Below are 18405 nucleotides of genomic sequence, written 5' to 3'. Positions count from 1 at the left end.
TGAGCAATTTTGGGGTAGACGAAAATTTTTTGAAGGGGCGTGGCTTCGGAACGGTATGCCCGGGCGCGACAAATTTGGTCTCAAAAGTTGCTGGAGACTTAAAAGTAAAAAGTCAGCGAGCGGCGCGGTCAAAAAATTTTGCGCGCCAGAATGGTCGCGGAATTCGTCGAGGGGGGGGGGGGGTAAGTTAGGGTTAATTTTACTTTGTGGTATCTGAAATTTTGCTATAACTTTGCTTGTTATAACGGGAGTGCACTGTATGTTGCCCCACACATGTGACTTGTCACATTACCTTGCAAGAGTTTAAAGAAAACAGCAAAATAATGTGAGATGATTAGAAAGTGAGAAATATTTTTTTTCATTCAAAAGTTTGGCAGCTCAAAGACCTCCTACAATGTACCTGGCAGGCAAAATCTGCCAATGTTTTGAAACCCCAACACCTTAATGAAGCATGTTGCTATGGTGTTTGGAATGGACCCAGAACATTTGATGCTTTATTTCCTGGACACATGCCTGCATCTAAACTTCAAGGCAGATTCTCTCCATATTTTGATTATCTGGTAGGCCAACTCTCTTTTCTCTGACGTGGAAAGTTTTTGGAAATAAAGTAGAGCAAATTATACATCACTTGAAAGCTTGAGAGTCTAAAACCTCCCCCCCCCCAAAAAAAAAAAAAAAAAAAAAATGAAGAGAAAACCCGCCCAAATCAGAAAAACAAAGCATTGTACTATTTCATATAAGTACATTAATGTCTGGCAACCTTATTTGGCTGTGTAGTGACGGACCATAATGGCAGCAGCTGAGAAGTCTCTGCTATCGAATCCCTGTGGTGAGGTGCGTGCTTGTCCAGGTTTCGTCCAGATGACTGTGTCTTGCATTTAGGCAATTTCCTGATTACAAATTGAGAGTTTGGGATCCAACACTGCATCGTTCCATCTCATGCATGCTGGTTGTAGATAGGTCCATCCTGGCTTAAAAAGGTGGTAAGTGCCTTCATGGACATTTTTTGTCCACCACTGTCTTGCCTTGCTCCTCGTACTCCTGTTTGGATATCCACATTTGCTGGAATGTGCCCTGCATTTGAAAACAAAGCAAAATCATGAATAAATAATTGAATTGACAAGAGAGTATATGAACAAATGTCTGTAAGAATGAATAAGTGAATGAACGATAGAATTAATGACTGATTGAATGAATGAATGAATACTTAAACTAGAAAAGCACTCTGAGAGCATAGACCTCCGCCAAGCATGCAAATCATTTTCACCACTGATCTTGTTCTTCCGTAGAGATATCAGTGATTTCCACCCATACGTACTTATAGCATTATGTGCTGAAAGTCGCCAGATTTCCCAATATAGAAGCCTTTGTTACGTCATAAACACTCAGCTGCACGGCGCGCCTCACCCCAGCAGAAACTAGAGCATGCACTTTTAGTGCACGCAGGCAAACCTCAAATGCGCGCAGTCTGAACTCCCAAGTTCATTGACCCTACCTGCCAAAATGTCAAAAATCCTTCATAAATTCCCCCAAAATTCTCGGATCACTACCAAAAGTTAATCGTTTGGTACTTGTGTCATTCTCAACCTTTCCTGCAAGTTTCATCCCAATCCGTTAACTACTTTTTGAGTTAATTTGCACACGGACAAACTAACTAACTAACTAACTAACGAACTAACTAACGAACAAACCAACCGCAACGAAAACATAACCTCCTCCCTTGGCGGAGGTAATAATGATACAATGCACTCCTGCTCTACCAAACAAGGTTATAACAGAATTCTTTTTACAATGAAATTAAAATTCGGATCCCCAAATCATCATTTATATATCTTTATACACTATGTTGTTTGGTTATAATGAAATTTTGATGTAACGAAAGCCACCAGTCCCGAGGACTTTGTTATAACGGGAGTACACTGTATATGAATACAAATAAATGAGGAAAAAAAAAAAAAAACAGGGAACAGCCTTATCTGGCTGAGGTAGTCTTTCCTGCTGGCCTTAGGACAAAGGATGAAAGGTATTGAGGCAAGTCACTGACACTATCAAGTTTTGTCCCACTTTCCACTACATTATTACTTGCTTGAAGACATGGTCAAGAACATTTTTGCAAGATGTCTTTTTGAAATAATTCATGACAGTCATCTCAGTGACTGACTTTTAATATAAGCACATTATAAAGTGCCTACAAGATGTATGTCCTCTATTAAACACTATTCATTGATAATACAATGGAGTAAAAGATTACCAGATGAATTTGAAAACAAAAGTGATTGTGACATATAGCTATAACTCTTTGCCCAAGCCAAATGTGCAGGGAAAATGGACATACCCCCAGGTTGACTCCCGTCTACAGTTGCCAATCATATCTCTATACATATATTAATTATATGATCTCTCAAGGTTCGCATGGCGTTGACTATAACATAGCAAGAGGTATGGCATGAGGGCAGTCCTTTCAGCATTTCCTTATGGTGTCTTGTAAATCTCACCCTATGTAACCTTTATTAACATGTATGTCAAAATACTTTTGTCCCCGTATATTCATTCCTGCGTTATTACAGCAAAACAATTACATCAGTTTAAGTATATGCTAATCAAATACTTGTGGTCCCATGCATTTATTCCTGTGTTGTTACACCAACACTTACCAATGATGCCAGTATTGAGCCACCTATCCATGAACTGAACCGCCGTTCTGTGGAGCTGAATCTCTTTTCTGATGAGTTGCTGCTGGAGTAGATCAGTTTCAGCTTCATATTCTGACAAACCAAAGACAAGGGATAAAATCAAAGTGATGTCGCTTTGATACACATCAAACTACTAAACTAGAAAAGCACTCTGAGAGCGCAGACCTCCGCCAAGCAGTTACTTTCCACTAATGATCTTGCTCTTCCATAGAGATAAGTGATTTTCACCCACTGAAAAATTTCCCAATATAGAAGCCTTTGTTACGTCATAAACCCTCAGATGCGCGGCGCACCTCTCCCCAGCAAAAACTAGAGCACGCACTTTAGTGCGCGCATGCAAACCTCAAATACGCCCTGCCTGAACTCCCAAGTTCATTGACCCTACCTGACAAAATATCAAAATCCTTCATAAATTCCCCCAAAATGCAACCTTTTCTGCAAGTTTCACCCCAATCCGTTAACTACTTTTTGAGTTATTTTGCACGTGGACAAACGAATGAACGAACAAACCAACAGTAACGAAAACATAACCTCCTCCCTTGGCGGAGGTAAAAAGCTGACAATAACATGTTCAAGGATAAGTAGAGAACCTACAACGAATCTACATGTTTATAACTGCACAAGAGAAACATAAAATGTGGTTACTATGGCCAGGTTGTCATTGTAAACAAGTTCATCTTGTTTGACACTTATGATAGATATTTTAGGTGTCCAATATACAATTGTAGGATTACACGCACACCATGATACCACACAATGCATGCATACATGCATTTGCACACACTAGTAGCCCTGCCCCTTGAAAACAATCACTGGTTGGCTTTGTTGAAGGTGAATTTCCTGGAATTTGTTCAGCACAATGGCCAGAGAAAACTAGGTTTCTATGCTGCTGAGTGAGAATTGTGCATAGTTTTCAGCTAATAGAAACCAAACATATGTTCCCTGGTCAAATTACACAGGTGGTTACTATTCATAAGTGATTAAACTACATATACAAGCTTTCTTTGTGGGGTATTTCCATGCGGTTGCCATTGGCAGATGATCATTACATACAGGTTATAACTAGAGCAGGTTTGACTGTCTTTACTCAGACTCATTCCCTCTGCAGGTTCCTTTGATGTTATTTATAAATTTTACTAGTCATCATACTGCTCTCAAGACTGGTAATATACTTACCGGTGGAATTTTGCCCTGCAGATCTTTGTGTAACCTGTCCGTGAAGCCCCTGAGTAGACTGTTGCCCCCGGTTACAATGACATTGCTGTAGAGTGCCTGCCACAGAAAGAGAACACCAAGACTAGACATGTAAAGGATGACTTTACACAGTATATCAAAAAATTATCACAGAGCTTCTGTGCACTAACAAGCACTCAAAGCACACCAAAGACAAGGCTACACACTAACCCATTTTTCCTCCTGGTCCTGTATTTTTTTTTTTCAACTGGCCCCGACAATGGTGATTTTTGTTATTCTACCTGTCATGTCTGACCAGTAAATTTAGCAATTCCTGAAAAGTTACTGGTCCAATAGTGATTTTTACTTGTCTGGGACCGTCAGACCGGTGCCCGTGTTCAGTGTTGCCAAAGAGCACTGCAACATGGCACGAATATAGCATAAGATGAATCATTTCTGAACCTACAGGTCTCCCTTCCAGTTGTAGCATACTACATGACAAACTTTGTAAGACTTGATATCTGACATTAAACTGATAAACACAAGTGATGTCTAACACATACAAAAATGCTGTACTGACTTTTTTGTATAACTCATGTTCACAAAGAATACCTTCAAAATGAAAAGACTCCAAATTAATATTGTACAAATGAGTCAATAAGTCCCTCTTCTTTTTTCTTTTTTTTTTTGTACATCCATATTTTCATATGGGTAGTTTTCATACATCAAATCATAGCTACATATCTGAAGGACAGTGTATAAAACATGTCATATACCAACAACAAGCGCTCATAGCATACCAAAGAGCTAGACTCACCCCTCTGATGTCCACATCACACAGGCCCACACTGGTAGTCACCACATGGCTCATACTTAACATGCTGTTCCCGTCTGCTCCCTGTCACAAGAAATTACACAGAAGACACAGTGATATAAAGATGAATGTGACAGCACTGACTGGCTATTAGTATCTGATCTAGACTGTCTGCAGGTTTTTTGCATTACATCACTTAGATCAAGGGATTGAAAATTCACTACTAAATGATAGAGACTTCTGTAGACAAGTCTGTCTTGATTTCATGAGACAGATTCAAGTGGAAACTGCTTGTTTAAAATCTTGCTAAAGAATATTGTAAAAGTTCATAATTTTGCACTACTATTTTTTTTTTTTTTTGCACTCAGTCGGGTAAGAAGAGTTTTGCATGTTTTAAATCTCGCGGAATCGAGACATCAACTACTGGAACACATGGCAAGCAAAAATATTTGCGTCCTTTTATTTTTGCGGTAGTTTCTGGTTGCGCGAAATCGTGGGAAAATTTCAACACCGCAAAAATATCCACTTTTACAGTAATACAACTGCCATTCCCCTAAATCAGTGTCTCTCAGCTGTGCAATGTAGCTTCTTTCTTTCTTTTTTCTTTTTTTTTTTGGGGGGGGGGGAGGGGGAAAGGTGAACAAACAGACTTCTCAGGACTGCAAATGATAACCTGTGTAGAAAACAATACCGCTGTAATAAATATACATACACCACACAACTGTACAGGTACATCAGGCGCAGGAGGTATCGTAGGTAGTAATTTTTGCCTAGTTTGTCTGTTTTCAAAGAACGAAGAAATTCATTGACTGCTTCACATCTGTCATTGCTGTATGACCAAGTAAATGCCACAATCAGATCAACAATAGGCAGTCTTTCAGCCTGACTGCAACATGAAGACTGCTACCCTCTGTCTAAAAAATACTTCAATCTTGGCTATACTAGAGGGCCCTCGCTGAAGACAGGACATAGTCTACAGTGTTTAAGAATGATGTCACTAAAAATTCTCATCATCATCATCATGAATCATGTTTCAAAGTTTTATGAGAAATAAAACAAAACACAATCATGTGACGCTACCTTCACCAATGATGTATCGAAGAGCGTTTCTGGAATTCGGTACCTCTCCACTCCAAACTCTCGATGGTAACCATTGGGGAATTCGTAGATCTCCGTTGGCATTTGTTCTGCAGCTCTAGGAAAGGTTGTACAAAAAGTGTTACAATATTACTTATTAGACACTTGACTTCCACTCCGGCACGTGCGGATGTGTAACTAGCTAGCCAGGCTATTGTGACATTATAATCATAGTTGCATCCGGCACATTCTATAGACAATCCAACATATAAAATCTGAAAAAAAAAAGAGAAAAAAAATCGCAGTAGGTACAGTTGCTTTACAAATTTCACCATACTATCTCCAATTTTTGTTCAATTTAATTGCAAAGAAAAACTGTGCAGTTAAAAACATCACAAGTCTTTGTTAATACTTTGATTTGCATGCACAATTTGTGATGCAGTCTTCTGTGAAGCAATTCTGGCTAGGAAGTAAAATGTCCTGGGTGGCTAGCTGCATGTCTGGTTTGTGACTGAAGGGAGGATTCCAAACATCAAGTGCAAGTTACATGACAAACAATGTAAGTAATTTTTCTATGGTCTGCGTTCCCACTGCAAATGTCAAAGCAAACTTCACGCAAAGTTAGAAGAATCGAACTCCAGTCAGCAACCTTTCTAGTATCGTAATTTCTTATTGTCTGTCTGAATAGCCTGTATGATATCATTGAGTCAATATCTGACTGAGGTTCAAATTCATGGAGACTCCATGAATACTCACTCTTCCTCGTATGGTGTGTCTGACACCTGCAGAGTGGCGGCCTGGAAATCTTGGATGAGCTGTTTGGCCATGTAGTTCTGCCACGACCTCGTCACGTTGGGCAGCTCTTTCTTCTTGAAGTTGGGCGGCGCGTTCTCTTTTACAGTTTCCTTTTGAATACCATAAATGCCACATGACACAAATATATATCACAGCCTACACCTTTTTTTATATGACATGATATGGTAGAATGTTAAAGTCAAAGCTAATGGCCTGAACTTTTATAAAGGTAGTTTAAAATCAAAGCCACATTTAAAAATCTAGTCCACAGACTAAAAACACACAAAAAAGGGTATACCTTTCAGGTTTGTATCTCTGCGTATGTGACATGTCTTTTGCATTTACACAGTCAAGACTTGCATGATCCATAGAATAGACTTTGTATTACCTTTGTAAATTTAAGCTAATATCATGAGAAAGCTGTGCATGAACACATCGCCTGTGTTGTAACAATATATACGCAACACGAAAATGGCTGGCTTGTATAGTAGGGATATATTTTGAACAGGATTATAACTTCTTCTTATTACTGCAGTCCACCGAAAAATACACTACTTCAAGTACCATCTGTCATAGGTCTCTTCACTCATGAACAATCCTATCCTTGCCTGATCTGGCTCAAACTGGCAAGCCTGTTATGTTTCACTGCCATACATGTTCTCATTTACATCTTGCTACAAATATTCACATCATTCTTTGTACACTTGCCTTCATGAATATTCAATTTATACAACTTCTGTCGACTACACAACTAGGGGTACGATCAGAAAACGCAGAGCAGTTATGATCCTGGCATTCATTTGGTGCTGATCTTCTTTTGAACCCGTTGAGGATGGGCTGATTTTGCTACAACACGTATTTCCTATACACCCTTGCCCGAGTATACTCAGGACTCGTCCTCAACAGTTTGATAATCAACATGCCTGTGTAGTGGAGTTTAGGTTGCCCTACTGTATGGTTTCTGCATACACAGAATCTGATTGAATGTCAGCTAAGGAAGTAGAAGCAAGGGAGGCACAGCCTGCATATCTTACCTTTGAGGCGATCATGTAGGATGGCACGATTTCAATCTTTTCATCGTCAAAGAACTCCTTGCACTGCATCGTAATGAAATCACCACCGAGGGGGCTCTTCACGATAGCTGTCAGGATGGCAAAATTAAAGAGCACAGGAGAGAAAGAGAGAAAGAGACAGAGCAAAAGAATAAGCAAATGAATGAAACATAAAAATTTTCATGTTGTTCATCTACAATGCATAATCAATTTATTGAATCTCTAAATTCTTTGAGAAATCAATCATTTCAATGGCTAGTCACTGCTATGTAGCAATGTCCTGTTCTGGTAATTTTAAACTTATCCAATGCTGCCCAAAAATATATGAAAATATACCTATCTTTTACTGATAAAACTATTTACAAAAGAAATTGAAAATGGGACTGTATACTTTCCCTCTTCAATACTTTAGTAACCTTATAAAAGACGAGGGAGGGTGATGCTTTGAGGACAGTGGCCACAACCGCTTTTGATGTTCATGGGTTGAAATATTCTGTAATTGCTAAGAAAAACATGAGTTGATCACTTACCAGACTGGTTCACATAGCCTTCATAGACAGGTACTGCTGTTGTGTGAGTTGCTCCACTGTCTATGACTAAACCTGTTGCTCTTCCATTTGCAAATCTTGATAAAAGGACTGGTCAAGGAGTCCAAGTGCCCAATAAAAAAAAAACCCAACCAACCAACCAAACAAACAAAACTGATCAGAAAAAAATTGCATGCCATTAACAGCATAAAATCATGACTTTAGACTAAAAGTAACATCCTACTCAGTAACTTTATACTGAGAGTGCAATGATTGTCACTCAGTACTTACCACAAAGTATGCAATGCAAGAAGATAAATACCCCAATTCTAACTGCTTAAAAGTGTGTAACTCTTTTATGAGATTTGAAGTACATGTTCACTAATGTTGCACAAAAACTTAATAATCAAATGCTAAAGGGTTCTACCTCAAGACTCAACTGCATAAATTTGCTCAGGAATACATATTTACAGAGTCTGAGATGAAAGTTCTTTTTTTTCTTCAGGTTTTCTGGTTTGAGTTGCAAAATGTAAAGAATATCTACACACAAACTTTCTAGGTTTACTATATGCCAAAATTAAAGACTTAAATGGATAATAAACACCACACAGTAAATAGTAGGTTGGCTTCACTACGAAAGTTGCTATTGTCAGCTATTTGATGGCTAAACACTTGGTCTTGCCTGCCCCCCAAGTGATACCTGATGCCTCCTTGATTTCACTAAGTCATAACAGAAGACAAGTGCAACATCTTATCTTGTGGTGGTTCCAAGAATACAGTAATAGTTTTAGGTGGTCTTGCTGCTGTTGTAAGAACAAACATACAGTAATTGTACACCAATCATAATCCTAATGATGGTGGTGATGATGATTATGGTGATGATTATGACGACAATACTACCATGATAAAAAATATAACAATAATAACGATAATGATAACCATGTAGAAATTCTCCAAGTCTAGCAAAGGATACGCAGACAAGACAGCACTTTTACAGAGAAAGAAGGCTGGTATGCTGTAATGTTCAAACATCAGTTCTGTCAGTTTTTCCCTTTTGTGTCTCGTGTTCCACTGAAGCAAAAAGGAAAGGAGAGCAAAGTCAAACTCAATATTATTGTGTAATACATGGAGATACACGTAGGCTTATTTGCTCTATTGTTAATGAATGCACATTTAATTGTGCAGTAAAAGCAACTGAGAAAAAGTAAGAACTGCCTACAGGAAGAGAGAAAAGATAATGCACACTCACGACGACACACCCCACACACACTATGATACATCAGGGCCCCATTTCATAAAAGATGTTATGATAGCAACTCTTGCTGGAATGGCAACTTCAAGTAGCAACAGCCAATCAGGAAGCTGGCTTCTTGTTGTTACCATGACAACTGCCGCTCTATCAAGTGTTGCTATCATATCAACTCTTTATGAAATGGGGCCCTGATGATCACATAATTCATAGCCTCTGTATCATCATACTGAATAGATAAAATCATCAAATTTTTCTACGATGTAGAAAACTGGATTTGAACTACAATATGATGTTCTGCTGCTAACAATAAGCTTCTTCTAGCATCCTTGTAGTTTTCCGATTCATATAAATTTTATTCACACAAAGTCATTGTTGCTCAGTCATTACAAAACTGCAACAAGCTGATGTTAAAGTACAGGATATACCAATAACTTACTTTTATCAATGTCAAGTTAGGAAACCTTGTGAGGATTTATGTACAAGTCATCAACTGGAGATTTGTGGGATGAAAAGTTATCACCTAAAAGTGTATGCTGCCAATTTCGGTACTAATGGTGATTGTGACTACTATCAAATACCACTTAGGATTCTGATCTTTTGCTTACAACAAGCTTTAATTCTGTAATTCTGATAGCCCTTGCCTTGAGGTAAATTTTCATTTCCAAAACAGATATTCACAAAATGGCTTCTGTCTTTTACAACTTGTAATGAAAACACAATCTGCTATTCTCATCAGCACATCAAAACCATGTTGCGATTCCTAATTTCGAACAAATCAAACTTCCCACTACACTGCTCACCATGGCCCACTATATTTCATCCCCATGGGACCACTCTTGATAAATGCCACAGCATTTGCACTTGAGAGCATTGTCCTTGACTTAGAATGGGTAAACTTACTGCAGGTTCAGCCATGAGTACAGGGTGCAGGGTGGAGTCAGACTTGATGTATTTCTTGTAGGCGTGGTCCAGTATTCCCTGAAACATGTCCCAGTCTTCAACTGTGACACAAACATGGAAACAAAGTTCATATATGATGGATAATATAAAAGACAATGGGCACTGTGAAGCCATGTTTGAAAGTGAACTGACATTGGAAGACCACATTGACATACATTTTGTGACTTATGAAAGTTTGTACACACCAATCATGAGCAACATTTGTTCCTACCAGGGATGTATGATCAAATCGACAAACTCGCAAACTTCAAACACGGTGTGCCATTAATATGCATGCCTGTCACTGTGTGCTTGTCATATGGTATATGCAATGTGTAACATGCAACTATGATTTTAAAATGTGTGTAATCCATGGAAAAAACTTCACCAGTCCCAATAGAGGGAGGCATTTGTCTGCAGATAGGCAATGCTGCACACTGGCACTAATCCAACGTTCCACGACCAGCAAAAATCACTGTCGGACCAGTAACGTTTTCAGAAATGGAGCAGTAAGAAATGGAAAAACTGGGTACCTACTGGTCCGACAGACAGGTCAGACCATTGGGCTGCCCCGAGATAGGACTTACTCATGCCATCCTTGAGGGGAGTATTCAATTCCATTCCCTCTCTCACAAAGGTGAGGTAGGGTGTGTCGATTACGTAGCGCTTCTTTGCCGTGCCGTCTCGAATGACTGGCTGTGACTGGCCGTCTACATCCATAGACTCCTCATCCTTGCAGTCAACCATGCCAACTGTGGTTGGAAATTCAGCCTGGGAAGACATAGACAAAGGACTTATCTTTGAGAGGTCACTGCACTCCTAGCAATTATGTATTCACAGGGAATTAAAGAGAATTTTAGAAGGGGAGGTGTAAGGTGAAGAGATAAAAAGATAGTTATTATCAGCAAGATGTCAGGTCATCCAAACAGGAATGTATTGGGAATCCTCCATATGGAGAGAAAGGAAAGTGCCTGATATTTCTCACATGATTCTCTTAATTTACTTCAAATGTGAAGGGTCATAAATCTTCCGTGTAAATTCTCTTCATACCTTGATTATATCAGTGAAAAGAAAAACGCATCACGAAAATAGCTGCTATTGGTGTCCTATGATTCAATGATACCAAAAACCCACCTTCATGACTGAGCCCACAATACAGTACCTACACATACAGCCATAAAATCTAATATGTCTATTAAAGAGGATAAAAATGTACAATGTACATTGTAACCATTCACAGGTTATAATAAAAACACAAACATTTAAACAATAACTTGGCTACTGAGACCATAACTAAGTAGGATGATATTTTGCCAAGCATTTGCAGGGATACAAGTACCTACATGTATATGCCGAATATTTTGCAAGGTTTTTATTTTTGCGAATTTCACGAGTCAGGTGCTATTTGTGAAATTAAAGACAAGCGAAAATATTGACTGTGATCCCGATGTGAATGTGACGTACATTGTACACATATTACATACACTTCTACGTTCAGTGCAGGACTCCACGATTGTGAATTAAACCACTCGCGAAATCATAAGGAATTCCCGATTTGCGAAAATTTAGACTCGCGAATATATGGCATATAAAGTATTTGCCAACAGGAATAATCACCACTTCAGACTGGATTCTATATTCATAGCAAGGAAAGTGGATTTATGTCAATTTTATGCCAACCTGGTGAATCTTAAGTTAATGCTTTTTTACAGACATGTTTTTCCAACTCCAAAACACCTTCTCGTTCACCAGTCACTTTCCCTTAAACACTGCACGCAGTAAACGCTAAAATATCAAACACTGCCATATTCAGTTGCAAGTGTGAACAGTTCATGTGAGCATCATATACAGTCTTCCTACCTTTGGAGAGTCTTCGCCTGCATAGCCTCCTCTGACGGAGAAAGAGCCGATGTCATAGACCAAGGCACCCACCTCATCTGCCATAGAAAACAAAGTAGTGGTACACTGTGAGTGTGTGATACTATTTAAACAGAAGCACAGTAGTGTAATTCTGATCCTAAACACTGCCAAGAATAAGACATGTTACAGTATTATATGTACTGGCATGAATACACTTGACTGAGCGCAAAATTATGTAAATTACAATGTATAATACTGTACATCTACACCCAATAGGAAACATTACACGGTTCAGAAGGCAATTTAACTTAACTGAACTTTATACTGTAATGTAACCACCTAAACTTTGAATTCAGACTTTTTGGAGCATAGAGGTAAAAAAGTGCAATCATTGTGTTGTTACAAAAAGAAGAAAAGAAAACTGTCTGAAAAGTCTAACAATGACATGGCACGGTTCCCTTTACAAACAGCCAGCAAGAAATCAGAAATGAGTAAAATTTTAACTGATCATGAGAGTCATGATAGAATCTCAGTGAACATACCAGTCTGTGTGGACTAATAGTCCTTATCACAGAACACCTACAACTTACTGTAGTACACTGGCATCAGGGTGAATTACAACAGTATAGCCACATATCCACACCTTGCCGGGGGCTCTAAAACCGCCACCTAATGGCTACAACGGCACCGAACACAAATGTACACGCAGGACTATGCGCATTACTCTTGAGACTATGTATAGTGTAACACAGCCAGGCAAAATGAGGCAAAAATAGGCCAGTTTATCTAAAAAATCTTAAAATTGTATAAGATATATGTTATAATTATGTTGCATCATGTGAGGATTGTCAAGCTTATAACATTAAATCATTATTCTGACATTTTCACCATCTTCACATCAGCGGCAGAGACTCCAACTCTCCTGTTTTTGACGGGAGATCTCCCGCCGAAAACCCATTTTTGCAAAATCTCCCGTTTTCCTGCTTGAGATTTAATTTCTCCCGCCCTGGCTCTTTGCCTCCCGTTGGAAAGGATTTCTTACTTAAAATTTCTATCGTATATAATGATGAAAAAAATAAGCCTTAGATAGCACCAGAGAGCATCTAAAACCCTAGGAACTTGGCGCTTTGCACACATCAACTTTGAGTCTCCCGTTTGCTAGGGGTTTCAGGCGGGAGAATCTCCAGATCAGAAGGTGTTTTGGGTTGGAGTCTCTGCAGCGGGGTTCAGCAGGTCAGGAATTGAATGGGTGTTCTTCTCATTTATTACATCAACAATACATTGTCAGCTACATTTACGAGTTACAGTTGTAGCTGACAAGTTCTAGCCTTGCAGGTTTTTCGTTTCAGGCCACTATTCGTCGACCACCTATTTTTAGATCGACCACCCTCACGCCATGGCTTTCTTGCGCATAAAATCAAAAGTATGCGTGGGACGGGGCAAAATACGCTGGAACATTCAAACATGAATAAATATCAAGAGAAATTAGGGGGATACAGTCTATATTTCACAGAATCCCCAAATATTATCACCTTGTCAATTCCCCAAAATTCAGACAGCCTCTCCAAATTTCAGACACGCGCACAATGTCAGTACGAATACAAGGCCCCTGAAAAATGAGCGCGCGCCATACCTTGTTGGCGTAAGGTTGCATCAGGGACATTGCGGCACCCATTCATGCCCTAATTTGGTGACTCTGCACTTGCATTCAGCCCCTGTACATTTATTCACTGCACCGGCACGTACAGAGATTTTGTGTTTTTGAGGATACCATCACAATCTGAGCTAGGGATAAGCTAAAAATCTCACAACAGAACGGCGTAATTTTTCTATATTTAGTGCTTTTTCGGCGACCCTGATTCTTTACACAGGACCTAATTGTAATTTGCACGTGCTTTGGAAAAGTTGCGGTGATTCTGCGTTTATGAGGGCAAAATTTGGAATTATAGATGGATTTTAGGAGGTGACTCAGGTACTTTCCTGTGGTGAACGAGTGTGCCAGTACATGTGAAACGATGTGATGTGCGTGTGTCATGACAGTAGAATTTGCTGGATTGTGATTAACCACAGGGCGCTCCTTGTACAGTTATACTGTGGGATTACCATGAGTCAAAAGAGCACTATCTCTGTAAGTTGAAGTTTGGAAAAGCAACACAAATTTTCGCGCAACTAAAAGTTTCAGAATTTACCAGCAAAAGGCTTACTTTTATAATGTAAGTACATTTCTTTATTCATATGTTATGTTCACTTGTTAATTTCAACGTTTATCCCATGTAGGGCTACTCTTGAAAAGACGTCTTTCTACAAGATCATCTCCATATAGATACAACTGTACGTAACTCTCGTTCATTCTTTGGCTATAGATGCAACCTTTGCGTGGTGCACTTTACGCATTGGTGATATGAATAACGCATGAGAGTTGCGATGATTTTAGCCTTTGATTTGAACCAGGCCCTTTCACTGAGCGCTGTGTAGAGGCGAGCGAAAGGGTTCGAGTGAAACGCGCCCACACCAGCAACACAGCAAGTGATCGGGCGCTACATGATGTCACGCAGCAAGAGTGCCTGGTCAAAAAGGCTACAGTAGGGCAATTCCGCAGTTAGGTGGACATGACATGGATAAAAGAAATGTGCCTCTTTATCTTACTCTTTAATCTAGGTATCAACTAATGTCATGGATGTTCACCAATCATTAAGGTCTTTCAAATTCAGTAGATTTTATCTTTCGTATTGATTGATTTCGCGAGATCTAAAACCATCATTTAAAATGTACATGTGGGACTGGGGATGCTGAAATTCACTTAAATGCAAATTACAGTGGGTTCCTTTGACATTTTTTCCTCAAAGTTTTGCTAAAGGGTAAAAGATAAATACATTTAAATACTCCAGAAGTCATGTGACATTTTGTCAATTACAAAAGGGTGAAATGACCTGCGGAATTACTCCGGACAAATGTAACGTTACTAACCGTAACGTTACTAACCGTGCTTTTGGGGGTCTAGCTAAGAAATTATTGGTCGAACTGCTAAAAAACATTGTGTGAACATTTGTCATGATGCAATAATTGAAATTAATGCAACACTTTGTTTGAAATAACTTGAATTTTTGCACACTTTTTGTTACAAGACATTGATTTTTTTGTCATGTCCTTTTTTCGTAACGTTACTAACCAGCCCTTTAAGTTGCCATAGCAATGCTATTATTTCTTGGATTGTATTCATTCTTTTCTGTATCATAAACCTGGGAATGATGAACATGTTTTTGACATAATTTTGGCTTGAAATGAATAAATGGTAATTTTGTAGTAAAAACAAATATCTAAATTTGTTCAAATGTAACGTTACTAACCGCGGAATTGCTCAGTACTACAATGCACTTGTCAATGTAATGACGCACCCCACTACCCCCGGACATGGGTGCGTCATGGTCATTTTTTGACTGACCACACGGGGTTTTTGACGGACACCACAGTCACTTTTTTGACGGACATAACGCTGCAAGTGACGAACACCACAGTCACTTTTTTGACGGACAACACGTTGAAAGTGACGCACACCTCGGTCACTTTTTTGACGGACATCCTCGGTACACTTGACGCACCCCCGTAAATACTGAAACGATTTTTGCATACGTTTTATTCAAGCAATTTCATTTTCTTTTGGTTCGTACACATAATTTGTAAAAGTTTCGGCAAGTTTCCCTTACCATGTAAGCACCGCATTGTCATTCACCGTACATCACGCTGCTGATACGATATTCTGTACAGTGTAGTATGTAGTGCATGCAATCCATACATGACAATCACATGTGTGTGCAGAATGCGCTGTGTGTGCGCGGTCATTGCTAGTGCGGTGGATGCATCAACTGCTGCAGCGCGCAAATAGATACACACCACGCCACGGCATTCATATTCCCGCTCGAGTACTGCGTACCAGCAAGGAGCTTCACTCCTTGGTACCAGTAACTACAGCCTAGTCGCCGTACGTAGAGATTCGCACAGCTAACAGCGTCGCGCGCGCGTCTGGCCAGCTGGTCGGGCTATCCCGCGAGCAGAAAATGGCATGCGGCAGGCAGTTCCTCTGCTGCCGTTTCGACAGGAAAGATTGAACTAAGTTGTTACATCGCTGAAAAGTCCCTGGTTTGAGATTGAGTATGCATGATTTCATGGGTTTGTTGGAGGGAAAATGTAAGGAGAAAGGGTGGCTTTTAAATTCTTTGCTTGCCAGATTCTGGCAAGCATTTTTTCCTCTTATTCCAAAACGCTTCCCGACTTTGATTTTCACTTGCCGCGGGAAAGCGCTCACTGTAATTTCACTCGCGGTACGTGTATCCGGCAGCGTGCAAAAATGCGTGCAGTTTTCCATAGCCAAGTGACGTACCATGACGCACCCCTCGGTCAAAATTTTGACCGACAATGATGGGATTTTGACGCACCCCTCGGTCAAAAATTTGACGGACAAAGCTGGTAAAATGACGAACACCTGGGTCACAAATTTGACGGACCAAACGAGGAAATGACGCACCCATGTCCGGGGGTAGTGGGGTGAGTCATTACATTGACAAGTGCACAAGTACTGACTCGCGCAAGCGCAGAGGTTTCAAATCCCGTCTTTGTCGGAGCAGTTGTCAATCTCGGAGATCCATGCTGACAAAATCATTTAAAGTCATCGATTTAACGTTAGACAGAAATGGACTATTAACAGACTTATTACGTTCCGCGTTTCCTCTTGTCAATAATTCATTTGAATACATCGGTAAGTATTCAAATTGACACATTTTTTAGTAACGTTAGACAAGGTTAAATTTAACCGCAATACTACGCCTTTTCAGATCCAAAATCCTACACTGCGCAGGTAATGTTGGGGCTGGTCGCAAGTGTCCAGATTTTGGAGGCCGGCCGAAAATTGGGGTTTTTATCTAACGACCAACGGAGTTAACTTACCGTAGTTATGGGTAAACTCGGCCTAGCGGGTAAAGTCGGCCGCCAGCGCGCACAGTAACGTTACATAAAATTGTTCTGTGCGCGCTGGCGGCCAACTTTACCCGCTTGGCCCAGTTTACCCTTAACTACGGTACCTAACCGGTTAACGTTTCTACAGTTAGAGTTCTTTTCTTTTGGGTATGTGTGCATGAAATTAAGCACATTGCAAATCATTCTTACTGGCTAATACTGCCCAACGGTAGGCCTACCACCATTTTGTTGCTAACTGAGCTGAATTTTACTTCATTTTCGAAATTAATATGATTTGAATACGAATCTCGATTTATTTTTGGATTAACGTAGGTCGGACTCTTACAGTTGAGTCAGCAGTGACAGCACTGCACTGGTTAGCGGGTAACACTGCTGTGAAGGAGTCTAACTCCGCATCTCCACAATTAACAAACTTCAGGAATGACGAAATTGCCCAAATGTTTAGCTCTGAACAAGAATAATATCAAAATATAACACTAACACTAACAAACATTGACAATAACCAAACACTGACTGGAAGGCCAGTTGTCAACTCATGTGCAGTATCGGAGTCGCAGTCAGAGTAGTTGCCATTGTATTGGTGGAGCTGGCTGGATCGGAGGAGCCGCTATTGTGACCGTTTATACCGCCAGTAAAATTGTTCATAGGTCATGTAGCAAAGTCCCCCTTTGTCCATCCACGAATCAGCAAGCTTACTTGGATTTTCCATTTGTAGATAGAAACATTCTATTGAAATGACATACTCACCACCGCCATAAACACCTCCGCTCATTTTTATTTCGGGAATTATATTCTTGGGGGATGAAGGCTGGTTCACAAACTCTTCGATAACCCGGCGTTCTTCGCGTTCTCCAAGCTAGCCAGGCGCGTGAATTATCAATTGCTATCGCTAGTCGACCATATTGTCGATCGATCGACACTTACCTTTGATCGATTGCGGACAGATTACTCTTGTTCTACACAGAATACAGTAGTAGTTTTCGTGACTTTTGTAAAAATCTATCTTCAGTAGACCTAGAAGTATCTAGTACTACCTATAGTTCTTTGAGTTCCACCTCGAGGGATTTTCATTTAGATACAGCCGGGTTCTATAGAGTATCATTTACACAAGTTTGAGCTTATAATGGTACATTGTATGTTGAATATTTTTGTCATAAACAAGAAGAGACTTATAAAGAAAGACGCATAGTTCTTATTCTACAAGTATACTTAGTATTATGTGAATTTTGGTTCAAGAACTTACGGATAATTG

The 18405-nt window shown here is 39.8% G+C and overlaps 1 protein-coding gene across 1 annotated transcript; it reads right to left on the bottom strand.

Annotated features, from left to right (window-relative positions):
* Positions 1-669: 669 nt before the first annotated feature.
* Positions 670-17974, bottom strand: LOC139733606 (actin-like protein 6B). The gene is made up of 13 exons (XM_071644422.1): positions 17901-17974; positions 12183-12259; positions 10910-11093; positions 10284-10384; positions 9105-9202; positions 8135-8229; positions 7587-7693; positions 6514-6662; positions 5761-5875; positions 4684-4764; positions 3870-3965; positions 2655-2765; positions 670-1074 (listed from the first exon to the last, which is right to left on the bottom strand). The coding sequence occupies exons 1-13, from the start codon at positions 17923-17925 to the stop codon at positions 994-996; spliced, it is 1320 nt and encodes a 439-aa protein (XP_071500523.1). The 5' UTR covers positions 17926-17974; the 3' UTR covers positions 670-993.
* Positions 17975-18405: the final 431 nt, after the last annotated feature.

The sequence above is a fragment of the Diadema antillarum genome, unplaced genomic scaffold (genome assembly GCF_040938485.1).
Source record: "Diadema antillarum isolate AM-2024a unplaced genomic scaffold, OU_Dant_1.0 scf00000025, whole genome shotgun sequence".
NCBI lineage: Eukaryota > Metazoa > Echinodermata > Echinoidea > Diadematoida > Diadematidae > Diadema > Diadema antillarum.
Note: the sequence above shows the minus strand (reverse complement) of the source record. Positions and strands in the feature narration are given on the sequence as shown.